The sequence below is a fragment of the Gossypium hirsutum genome, chromosome A08 (genome assembly GCF_007990345.1).
Source record: "Gossypium hirsutum isolate 1008001.06 chromosome A08, Gossypium_hirsutum_v2.1, whole genome shotgun sequence".
NCBI lineage: Eukaryota > Viridiplantae > Streptophyta > Magnoliopsida > Malvales > Malvaceae > Gossypium > Gossypium hirsutum.
Window position 1 is genome coordinate 13227432 of NC_053431.1, and position 12515 is coordinate 13239946.

The 12515-nt window shown below is 33.8% G+C and overlaps 1 protein-coding gene across 3 annotated transcripts; it reads right to left on the reverse strand.

Moving 5' to 3' along the window:
* Positions 1-8192: 8192 nt before the first annotated feature.
* LOC107949213 (protein PALE CRESS, chloroplastic) lies at positions 8193-12182 on the reverse strand. 3 transcript variants are annotated; one of them, XM_016883950.2, is made up of 7 exons: positions 11938-12182; positions 11776-11840; positions 11056-11250; positions 10478-10564; positions 9669-9719; positions 8845-9024; positions 8193-8602 (listed from the first exon to the last, which is right to left on the reverse strand). In XM_016883950.2, exons 1-7 carry the CDS (start codon positions 12044-12046, stop codon positions 8369-8371), a joined length of 921 nt encoding a protein of 306 aa, XP_016739439.1. In that variant the 5' UTR covers positions 12047-12182; the 3' UTR covers positions 8193-8368. The 3 variants fall into 3 exon arrangements, with proteins under 3 accessions (XP_016739439.1, XP_040931810.1, XP_016739447.1); XM_041075876.1 differs by having other exon boundaries at positions 10463-10564; positions 11938-12180; XM_016883958.2 differs by lacking the exon at positions 10478-10564 and having other exon boundaries at positions 11938-12177.
* Between the last annotated feature and the right edge of the window lie 333 nt (positions 12183-12515).

Genomic DNA, 12515 nt, shown 5'->3' on the forward strand with positions numbered 1-12515 from the left:
GCATGGAAAAACAAAATCGTATGCTGAGTAAAACTCAGTGATATTTCTATAATCCAAAAATTTAAAGATAAGATAATATAATATGCACAATTGAATTTTAAGCACATATTAATGTCCAGTATCATAACTATCATATGCTATTATATTTCATTTGTTAAACAATGTCCCAATTCACACAATTGCTATATAAATAGTTATTCACATATCAAACCACAGTTATTTGTACAATGGCATTAGCCATTCAATACTCAACTCATGAATACATCATTTCATACCATACTCAATTCTCATCACTTGCTATATAATAGCTTGTCACAATTTGATCCACATATCATTTAAACAATAACATTATCCATTCCATATCCAATTCATGAGTACATAACTCATGTATCTCGTTTTCATGTTTCAAATCACTATCCCATTCTCAGTTCACATACAATATCATCCAATATCAATCATAATACTGTTTTATTTAATTACCCCTATTAACACGACTCGGACTCGGATAGATACACGGATCCAACCAACACACTAGTTTGGCACCCAGTGCCTCATCAGATAATCCGAAGTAATATGTGCCCAGCGCTATATAAATTTGACACCCAGTGTCTCATCGGTTAAATTGAAGTAAATTGGCACCTAGTGCCTCATCGACTCGAAGTCGAAGAAATCCCTGAACTCTTCCTATCCTATGGCATGTCATCTATATCCGACTCAGCTCAATACAGTTAATAGGGTTTAATTTCACATTTCAGATATAACTAATATCCAATACTAATTTTTCATATAATCATATACATACACATGAATTAAATTCAATCTATAATAATCAATATCCAACTTTTACATTAACTCATATATTCATTTCAATTCAATAATCAATACATTCGATATGTATCACCAATTCAATCCATTTCAATCAATTATCAAAATGTCAATTACTCACCTTAACATTTACCATATGCATTAAATTGAATTATAACAATTAACAACTAAGTTCGGATTATAGAAATACAAATCATGAATTCCGAGTTATTCCACATTGATTTTATCTTTTCTATTTTTAGTCGAGGTTTCCAGTATGGCATTAGCTACAAAATTAAAAAAATTAAAATTCATCAGTACAATAAAATTTCAATTTCATATTGAATATTGAATATTTCAATTTTTACTCAATATTTGCCTAAATTTTAATTTAGTCCCTAAACCGAGACTAATTTTTATTCTCTACATTTAATTTTATATTTTCATACAAATTCCACTTTAAACTAAATTTAACTCCCTATTTTTACTTAAACCCTTAAATTTCAAATTTATCACAATTTAGTCCCTAATACTCAAATTTTACAATTTGTTCTACAATTTAACCCGTTTCCATTTCTAACTTAAAAATCTATCAATTTAATCCCTAATAATAAAATTATTCAACATTGACAACACTTAAAAACTTAATAATTGCTAAAATTTCAACATGGGTCGGGTAACCCTAGGTACAGGGGGTTCCAAAAACATAAAAATTACAAGAAAATGGACTAAATTGACTAAACAATTAAACTTTTAACCTTAGAAGTCCTTAGGTTGTTGTCGATCTCTTTCTCCCTTTCTTTCTTTTTCTTTCTTAATTTTGTATGGCTTTCTTTCTTTTCTTTTTTTTAGTCTTTCTTTTTATTTTACTTATTTTGTTTTATTATACTTTAATTTATTATTATAATATGATGCATTTACTTAATTATTAAGATAACATATTTTAACATATTTTTGTAACATAGGTATAATTACTACATTGGTCCTTTAATTTATTTTTAATCTATAATTTAACTTTCACCCTATATAAAATTTAGTCCTTATACCTAATAACTTTTAATTCAAGTAAATTTGCTTAACCGAAACCTAATTAACTACACAACTAGCTTTGTAAATATTTATTAAAAATATTTACGAGTTTGATTTACGGGAATGGAGTCCCGAGAATGCATTCTGATTTACGGGAATGGAGTCCCGGGAATGCATTTTTCGACACCTCTGACTATAGGGTCGTTACAATATCAGCTTTTTCAAAAAAGTAAGTTATTTTTCAAAAATCATTTTTCGAAAGCCATTTTCAATGAAACAAACGAAGCCTAAAATGAAATCTATCTAATAAAGAAATTAATAATAATTCTTACAACTAATGCCTTAAGCCACTAAATGCTTAGGTCCTCACAGTTTCAATTTCTAATCAGGCTATTTATTTACAAGTAATTTCTTAAAACTTAGCTAAGGCCTACCTATCCAAAAAAATCCAAATCCTGGAAACGTTATCTGACTTTATTGAAATAGTCCCTGAGGCGGAGCCTCTAATAATACCCCTCTCCTATGTGCATGACTTGATCCATCGGCGATCTCTTGTCTCCACTCCATCTAGCTTGGTCCCTCCTTTGAGTCCTCGAACATCCTCTCAAGTCCTGCAAACATCAGCACACTACTGTAAGTTCAAATGAACTTAGTGAGTTCCTTTATCACATCATAATTAAACCCTAACGCACGAGGGTAATCAATGTAAAATAAAATTAAAATAAATTCAACTCCCTGACTTCTCAAGACAGGTATTTCTTTACCAGAGTGGCGGACTCCACCTGATCCTTTGAGCTAAGTGGCTCGCCTTGAGACCTTTCTTTGTTGGAACTCTCCATTCAACCGAAATCCAAACACCTCGCCACATCTCTGAGTCTTGTCTTTATTTCTTGTCTTTCCTTCTTCCTTTCTTACACCCCACATGTAGGGTGTTCACCAACCTTTACTTTACTTGGCTATAAATCTATTTTCTCATCTTATACCTCTATGGTATCCCTTTTTGCCTTTCTGCCAAAGGGTCCGTAGGACATACCTTTCTTGGCGGGCTTCCATAGTTGAGTCATCCTTTGGCAGACTCCCTCTTACCCTCCTGCTAGTCCCGAAAGTCTTGTTGACATGTCCGTATCATGTTGTCTGTTAGCATAACTTGCCACTCTAGCGAACCCGTTCACATTTCTTTCATTACTTAGGAACTCGTCAGTCTCATACATAAAGGTCAATTTGACTTGTTGGACCTACAACTTGTTAGACCTACAGGCTAACATCCATATAGCTATACAAGCTTGCTATCTTACTTGTTTGTTTTCTCCTAATGAGGCTACCTTGGTGGCAGTATACCCGTAATAGACTTTCCTCATAGAGGAATAGTCTTTATAGACATACTGTCCCTTGGACAATATCCTTATCTTGAGAATAGGACTCTCATTCCTTTCTTGAGATTTAATTCTCGAGTGCAACCTTATTGAGCTCTTCTTTATGGCTTTTCATTTCGAATCCTTACTTGCGATCCTCTGATATCTCATTTCTTATATTTCCATAATGGAGCCAACTCTTGTATGACCTATTTGTCTCTATTTCTTATTAAGTCTTCGCCCGTGCCTTGTTGGTTTTCATCACTATCCTTATTGCATTCAACATTTTGGCAGATACCTTATGATCCATTGCCATTATTATGCTTTCCTTAAACTTTTCTTCCACCTACGTGGTTTTCCCATACTTGGTGCCCAAGCTTGTACTCTTCACTTGCGGTTCTGGCATACTTCTCTCATTTATTCTCTGACTAACTCTATGGCATGTCATATCCGAACTATGGTCTTACACACTTCTCATCTTTTTCTCAAGTCTTGGAGGATTTACCCATGTTTACTGTCCCGAAAGGCTTACTCTTTGTGGATGCCATGGAGTCTTTCATCTTTGGCTTTACTCATCATACTTGGCTGCCATAGCATCTTTCATTTATGGTTTTACATTGTATACCTTATACCATTTACCTTACTGCCATGGCGTCTTTCACCCATTGTCTTATGCTACGTACCATATATCCATACTATCATAGCCTATTTCATCTATGGTCTTACGACATAAAGGCAGTAGCTTACAATAAAAAATAACCATGGGTTATACTCTACATTATTAACTTAAACCCATTTTTAGAAACATTTAGAACTCTTAAAATAGTTTTAATGTCCATAATTTACCCTATGTACACAAAAGGGTTAATAACCTTACCCCTTTACTGGTTTCCCTATTTTTCCATCTCCATCCTTATTAATTCTGCTCCATGTAGAATCTTCCATGGTTACTTTTCCTCGAGCTATCGAAGATGATGAAGAATGAGAGAAATGAAACTAAGTCGAGAAGGAAATCATCCTTGGGAGCCATCTCCAAGCTATTTATAACCCTTCCCGTATTTCTTCCAACCTTAGAAGAACCATGCATTCTCAATCATTATGTCTCCCACCAAGGAAACAACGGGTTCCATCCTAACCGAACAAGGTTTGGTTCCCAACTATATCCAATTCAGTTTCTAGCTTTCTTGTTTCTTTCAATATACCCGTCAACTTGTGGTTTCTTTCAATCTAGTCTCTTAATTATTCTAAATTTCGAGTCACTGGAAATCCTAGTGTTACAAAAGAAAAAGAAGATAGAGAGCAAATTCTATTAGGGTTTGAAAAGGGGTAATATAAAAATCTAATTAGGAAAAGAAGAGAAAAATATAGTGGAATTCTAATTCTATTGGAATTTTGAGAAAGGGGCAGGATATGAATTCTAATTAGGAAAGAATTGGTTAAATACCTAGGGCTTGCAAACCCTAGGGGCAACACATGCAAATTTCCCCTAGCCTTTTCGAAAATGGAAAATAAAAGGGAAAAAGGGGGCTTGAACTTAGGATCTCTAAGAAGGAGGACTAACATTTAATCATTGAGCCTATTGCTCATTTCTTGCTTAATTTAGACTCTGAACTGTACATTATTTGAGGATGTTACGACCGAAATTAAATAAAAACGAAAGAGGAAAGAAGGCCTCGAACCTAGGACTTCTAAGATGGATGGACTTATCTATTAACCATTGAGGCTATAGATCATTTCTTATTTAATCTTATTTCTTATCTGTATATATTTCAGGGGTGTGACAACTAGATTGCTGAAAATAATAAATATATATTTTGGGGAGGAAAAGGCTCAAACTTGGGTCTCTAAGGTGGATCCTTCAACTCTTAACCATCAAGCTTAATATTCATTTCTTATTTAATCTAGATTCTTAATCATATATATATATATATATATATATATTTCGGGATGTGACTTTTCCCTAGGTTGTCAAAAATAATATAATAGGAAGAAGGAAGCTCGAATTAGGGTCTCTAGGAAGGACTGTCTAACATTTAACCATTAAGCCTATAACTCATTTCTTACTTATTTTAAACACGTAATTGTACATATTTTGGGGTCGAAATCACAAAATTAAAATGGGAAGGAGGGGCTAAAAATACAAATTTGAGAAGAAGAGAAAACTAAAAATAAAAGGCTGATCACAAAATAAGAAAGTGTTTTATACCCAAATTAGGAACAAGGGGCTGCAATTAGGGTTAAAATTAGGGGTTTGCTAAAAAATTAGAAATAATGAGAGGGGAGGGACCACTCTTGGTTTTCACAAATCCGATTCTACTAACCCTATTTTTGGGGTGTGACAGACTCCATATTGACTTCCTCTAAGATAGCATCCTGATAGGCCTCCTGACCTTAGTATCTCTGAGTATGACCACCCATTCTCGCTCAATAGAATCATCCACCTAGAATTAAGTGTGAATATCATCCTAATGAGAACACACTTCCAAGACAATAAAACAAATCTATTTAGGCTTAACTACCTCGTATTGATAGAATCTCATGATATGTGCGCATGATTATCCATTATACATTTAACGGGGCTAAACATATATCCCGACACGTTATGTCAACAAATAATAGGATCCCTCCTATAAATACCTTGAAGAATAATGAACAAGGGATCTAACTTTAGCACCCTAAAGTTATTTCGAGCATTTGTCTTCTTGATTAGCCTATTCTTTTGTACTTGTTCTGGCTCTCGGCCTCTTCAAGTGAACTGACCTTCATAACACCGCCTTGTCCTCCTCCCTGGTTGTACCCAGTATCAACAATGACTAAATTGATAGGATGGGTAAAGTTGAAGGTCAAATTGGTTGAATTTTTTAGAATTAGGACCAAATCGATAAAATTAATAAACATGGGAGGGTTAAATTATTATTATGCCAAGTAAATTATAACACCAAAGTATCACAAGTCCATAACATTTGTGACTAAATTAAAAAAATTTGAAGTTGATTGACTAAAATAGAAACATATTAATAATAGAATGACTATTGTTGTAATTACCTTAATATAGATGATTTTTTACATATAAAAACACGTTTAACATAAGCTACATATGAATTAGATTGTGGGTCAAATTTCAGTTTTACCGACCAAAGCCAAAATTCACTTCTATAACTGTATAGTAGGTACGGACACCGTCCAATGTCCTGTTTATGTCAATATTATTTTATAAGGTTAATATAGCTTTGATAATTAGGTAAACTTTGCTATTTATAATTTTATTTGGTCATTCAACCTAATTTTTTATTAAATTTTGATGATTTTATTTGTAAAATTATACCATTCCATCATTTAAAATTTTTTTGGTAAAAAGAACTTTTCTGGGAGCAACTTGATTCCACTCAAAATTAGCAATTAGTTCCTCACATTTTTCAAAGTAAGTAACTAAAGACAATTAATCACAATCTTGATTTTTTTTCGTCAATTTATGTTACTTTAGATTGGTATAATAACCTTTTATGTTTACAAATTGTCATTTTGATTCTTCTTCTAAAAAATTTAACAAATTTAGTCCCATCGGATATAAAAAAATTAGAATCAAGACCATATTGATTAAATGTGTAAATGTTGAGGGTTAAATTATTAACTTCTTAAAAATTAATACAAAATTGTAGAATGTATTAACATTGAAATCTATTAAACCAATCAAAAAGTAGTATAAATTAATGAAAAAAGTGAACATCAAATTTATTATTTTTTAAAAAGTTATTACAAAATTTTAGAATGTATAAACATTGAAAGCCATTATATCAATCAAAAAGTAGTATAAATTAATGAAAAAAGTGAACATCATCAAACTTTTGAATTTGAGAGGGATTAAATTGCTCTATTTTTTTGCTTAACATCGAAATTGAAAGGGACTTAAGAGATTTTTTACCCTTTTTTTTTAATTTTCAAATAATGTTGTGGCATAATTTTAGAATTTCATATAATCAAACTTTTACATTTGATAAGTTTAGAAACCAAAATGGATCTAAATATCAAGTTCACGTACCAAAGTGGACCAGATTATGAAGTTCAGGGGCTAAAAGTCATATTAACCCTTTCCTATGTTGATTTAAAATATTTTATCTCCGACCTAACCTACACTAACAGTTGAAAACTTCGGACGGCGGCCAACAACCAATGTATGAAAGTCAATACAATTTAAGCGCGTGGCAAAGCTTGCCACCGCCATTATATACTAGTTCATTGCCTATTTGACTTCTTAACAAATTCAACTTTCTCGCCTCTCGCCAAATCCCACCATTATTAACCACCAAACACGAGTCTGCAACAGCCAAATAGAACCCAACAATGGCGACCTTGCCAACTCCATGCTCCATAAAATTTCAGCCTAATGACAACCCTTTTCCCACATTGAAACATCATCAACCTCACAACATTCCCATCATCTCATCAACGCTGAAAACATCAACCAAAAGTCTCCATCCGTTCATCAGTAGCACGGACAATTACAACCCTGTTGTTGATTCTTCAAGGCGGGGACAGGTTTTGGGTTACCAAACATTGACGACAAAAGGTGGGCATTCAAGTGAGTTGAAAACCAAGCAACATGATGAAGTTTCGTTAGAGAGAGAAGCTGAGATTGTTATATTCAAGCTGAGGGCAGTTGTGGAGAAACTTAGAGATATGGAAGTGGAGAAGATTAATGGAAGGTTGAAGGGAACAATGTCAGATGAAGAGAGATTGTTGGTGGAGAATACGAGTAGAGAAATCGCGGACAAGTTTTTGAAGAGACCGGTTGAGTATTTAAAAGCAAGTCATGGAGATTTTGTGACCAAGTTGAAGGACTTGAATTTGTTGATTCGTATGCTTGAAAATTCATGCAGCACCGGCCGCCAAAGATAGAGCCTTTTAATTTCTTTTCTTTTTTCATCATAGTTTTGATTCGTTTGGATCATGAACAAATGATTCAGTTCATTAATTCTATTTATGCAATACATATATATATATATTAAATTACTCTTGAATATGCCTGCATATTATATACTCTTGAACCTACAAATGCTATATCCAGTTACAGTTACAAGTTTCATAGGTTCTCCCAAAACAAAATCAAACTAATATGTCGAAGCAGATGAGAAAAAGCAGGATGGCTTTGTTTTCTTTTTCCTCCTTTTAATCTTAAACTATAGTTACCATTGTAAGTTAATGGCTACATCCAGCAGAGTTTCGACTTGGCATATGGTTCGTTTCCTCTCGTGTTCCTTCAATTTTACTGCAACAGATTCTGGATCAAGCCCATCTGAGGTTTGTGCTTCGTTTTGTTCGGATTGAACCTCTTGTAGCAAAGCATCAACCTCTCTTATAAAATCTACTCGTAGAAGAACATCATCAGCTTCGGCTGGTAGTGACAATGGGCCGTGATGCTGTTACAAAAGTCAGGTATAATAAGTTACGGTGTTCATTTCAAATATTAACATTCTTGAACATGTCACTGCATGGATAGTTGAGAATGCAATCGTACTTTAGAAGGATAAGATTTTCCCCGGTGAGCTCTTTTCCGGTTTCTAAATCTACAGGCAACAAGGACTTTGCCTTGAAGCCACTGATTCCACATCCATGTGTAAATGTGGAGGTTCATGATTCGAATAAATAAATAATAGCTTACCTTATCAATGTCAAAACCAGCTGGTACAAGGATGCTAAACGGATCCTCCCGTGGGAAAGTCTCAACCATGCGTTTTTTGCATTCCTTCAACCATCCTTCATTGTCAAACCCATCATGCATATTCAAAAGATCATTGAGCAGCCTCATAGCAGGACTTGCCTCCCGTTTCAATATCTCAGTCTAAAATATGAAGTAAAACATAGAACTTTTTCACTCATTTCGCAGTTAGAGTTGAAATACAGCAAGAGCTTAATAGAGGCAATGGAGATGAAACAAACAAAATATTCCCTTATTATGTGAGATATGATCATTTATACCATTTTGACAGCAAGAAACCAAATACTCCAGCAAAATAGAGCACTTCAGGAAAAAAGAGGAAAAAAAACAGCTTTTACCATTTTCTTTACCTTTTACTGATCAAATTCATACTCGATAAAAATTCATACTAGATAAAACAAACCAAAAACGACTGTATCCATGAAATAAAATGACTTTTCAAGGTGGTGGCAGTCTGGCAGATATTAAAAGGTTCTAGGTTGGAGGTATAAGGTTAATGAAGCACTGATAAAGATTAATTGATGCATCAAGAAGCTTTGGATATTTCTGAAGATGATTGATAACCAAGGCATTTACCAGAAAATGACATATGGATTCAAGATTGTAAGTAATAAAAATCAAACCTCTGGTATGATACATGTTTATTTGCAATAAAATAAAAGTACGACAGTTTTCAGAATTGCCATTGCAAGTGTTAACATCTGTAATATACCCGTTAACAGAATTTAATTCTGATTGGTAATCAAAATATTTAGTGCAGTGCATACCTCAACTCGTCTGTAGAGAAGATCAAGACTCCTAATGGCATCCTTTTCATCCTGGAAAAAGTTGTAGGTATTAAATTTATACACTAAAGAGAGTGAAACAGAACTTAAAGTCGGTACATGGACTACATAACACTTTGTGCATAGAATATATTTTTGAAACCCCCTTCTTATTAGGCATTGTTATGTCAAACACATCATGCACAAGGCTGATTCAAACCAATTGCAGGAGTGCCCAGAAATTACATTGAAATAACAATACAAGCTAAGGTTCAAAGGATGTTCGCTAGAAGAGCTTGATTCATGGAATAAGTAAACGCATGCACAGATAAAAAGCAATAGTCCAGGTCTAATGCTACAGTGCTCAAACTCAGTAACTGCCAAGGTCTGGGCTGTGTGAAGAAACAGGTTAAAATCAATGGATATCCCTAACGAGGTACCTGGTCAATTTTTGAAAGAAACATTTACTCATGTGCAATTAAGTTTGGGTGTTTAGTTTCCATGTACCTAATCAACAAACATGCCATGCTTGGTACAGAAAAGATGAACTTCATTGATTGTAGGATCTTATAACTGTTACCATTGTTGTGTTTTTCTATGTCTCGAGGTGATTTTCCATGGCTGTCAAAAACACCCAAATTTTCTGATTTACACATCAAATTTTCTCAAAGGTTCGGAATACGGTTCAAGTTTTTCATGCATTCAGTACATTTTTGCATGGACATGTCAAACCTCAAAAAGGAAGGCTGCAAAAGAGAGAATAAGCAAAATTGAGTGCTGCCAAAATGGAAACGTACTAAAAGCCCACTTACATCCCGTCGAGCAAGATCAAGGCGATTCCATATGACCATTAGCACAAGTTCAGTAAGTTCACCTCTCTCTGCAGCCTCCTCAATTTTCTGCATTAGAGTAAAGTAATCGAGGGGCATGACCAACAGAAAGTTATGTCAATAAAAATGAAGTTTCTTTTCATGTTCAGAGGCAGAAAGGCAACCTTGCCCTGGCGATTATAATCTGGTCAAATTAGACTATTCTAAGAGTTTCCAAAGATAATGTTCCTATTTCTGTTAAGGGACTGTCCCGGTTTGGGCGTAAGATAGCATGAGATAACTTTACTTATATCAGAAAACCTCAGATGTATTTCTTAACCAAAAACATTTGCCAATTCCTGATGAATCTCAGTTGAAACAATTGGACTTCCGATTTTGGACAATGATGGAAAAAAAAATTCAACTCTATGGTATTATTGTTATCATTGTTGACACTTTACAAGCAGAATAAGAATTCAATCAGAACATTTCTATTATCTTAAAACCTTAGAAAAATAATTTCAACTTGTTTTAATGAACTGGCTTTTGGGTATGCAAACATATATATATAAATATTTTACCTCTTCCACCTCTTCTTCAGCCCTAATGAAGTTTGAAACTAATTTCCTGGCTCTTACAACATCTTCTTGCGGGTACCCCTTCAAACGCATACCTATTTCACGATACTCTTCAACCTTTCTTTCCTCTTCTTCCTCTTCTTCTCGACGCCTTCTATGCAACTCCTTCGTTTTTTCCCGTTGTCTGGCTTGCCATTCCTGACCAAGAGGTTTACCAATGCCAGTTTCTTATTCATTATAAACAATTCAATTGAACTGCACTGATGAATGATCCACACAATTTACGCAGACAAGGACGTTTGTACATCTATTGTATGTTGACAACTGCTCTATCACCAAATGAATCAAATTAGAAACACAAATATATGCCAATATTTTGATGTCTTTATACATTCATTTCGTAATGAACGACACTTTTAAATCTCAGGTTTACAAGTAAGCAACCAAAGAATCAATTTTCAGCTACAATTACACTTGAATGGTTAAGTTAGCAGGAATTCGATTCATAAGCTGCACTCTGCCAAGAAAAACGTGTGGCTATACACAACCATGATTTAACTAAGTTAATTCAGAAGTGACCCAGAAATAGCTAATCCTGAACACCCATTCATTAATATTAACCAGAGTAAGAACAAATAATAGAAGTGAAAAAAAAATGGAGGTAAACCAAATAAGAAAAAAAGAACAACACATAAACCAAATAAGCAAAAAAGAACAACACACATCATCGTAATACTCCTTTGGCATCCCTTCCAGAAGTTGTTCTTGGTTCATGCACCTCCTCAAAACTGTGTTAAATCCCCACCGAGAAAACAAATTATAAATAACGAATTTGAAGCGAATAAAAAAACCTGGTTGAGAAAAAGTGAAGAGATAGGAAGTAACCTGTTTTAGAAGGGAAAGTCGTCTTGAAACGGGAGAGGCGCAGATTGCAAGGTGGAAGCAAGGGTTGTAAGGGAAGCGAGCAGGTTAGAAGGAAGAGCTTCGCCTCCATTTTCTGGCTTCCGATAAATATGAAATATCAGAGTGAAAGTAGAGCACTCTGGAGTTTTGGAGTTCGTAGGGTCTTTATTTACAAAGTTGGACTGAATGTCTTTAATCTAGGAGTTGAACATTTTCTATCCCAATATTTTTTATTCAGGTAAAGGTCCACGTATTATGTTTTTTTTTTCTTTCTTTTTTCAGATTTTCCCTTATTTCTAGTTTTAACTTTTTATGAAATATGGATAAAAGTATAGTAAAGTTGTTATATTAAAAATTAGATTGTATTTTATTTTTAAAAAATAGTGTCTTTTTCAACTTAAAAAATAGGTAAATTAAGCCATATATATTAGATCAAATGGTCAATTAATTTTTTGAATTATTACGACTAAAAACTGACATGACTGACGAAATAATCAAACTGTCATAGAATACGTGTGTACCTCATTCTACCTTATAAAGATCAGTTTTTAAATCATGAG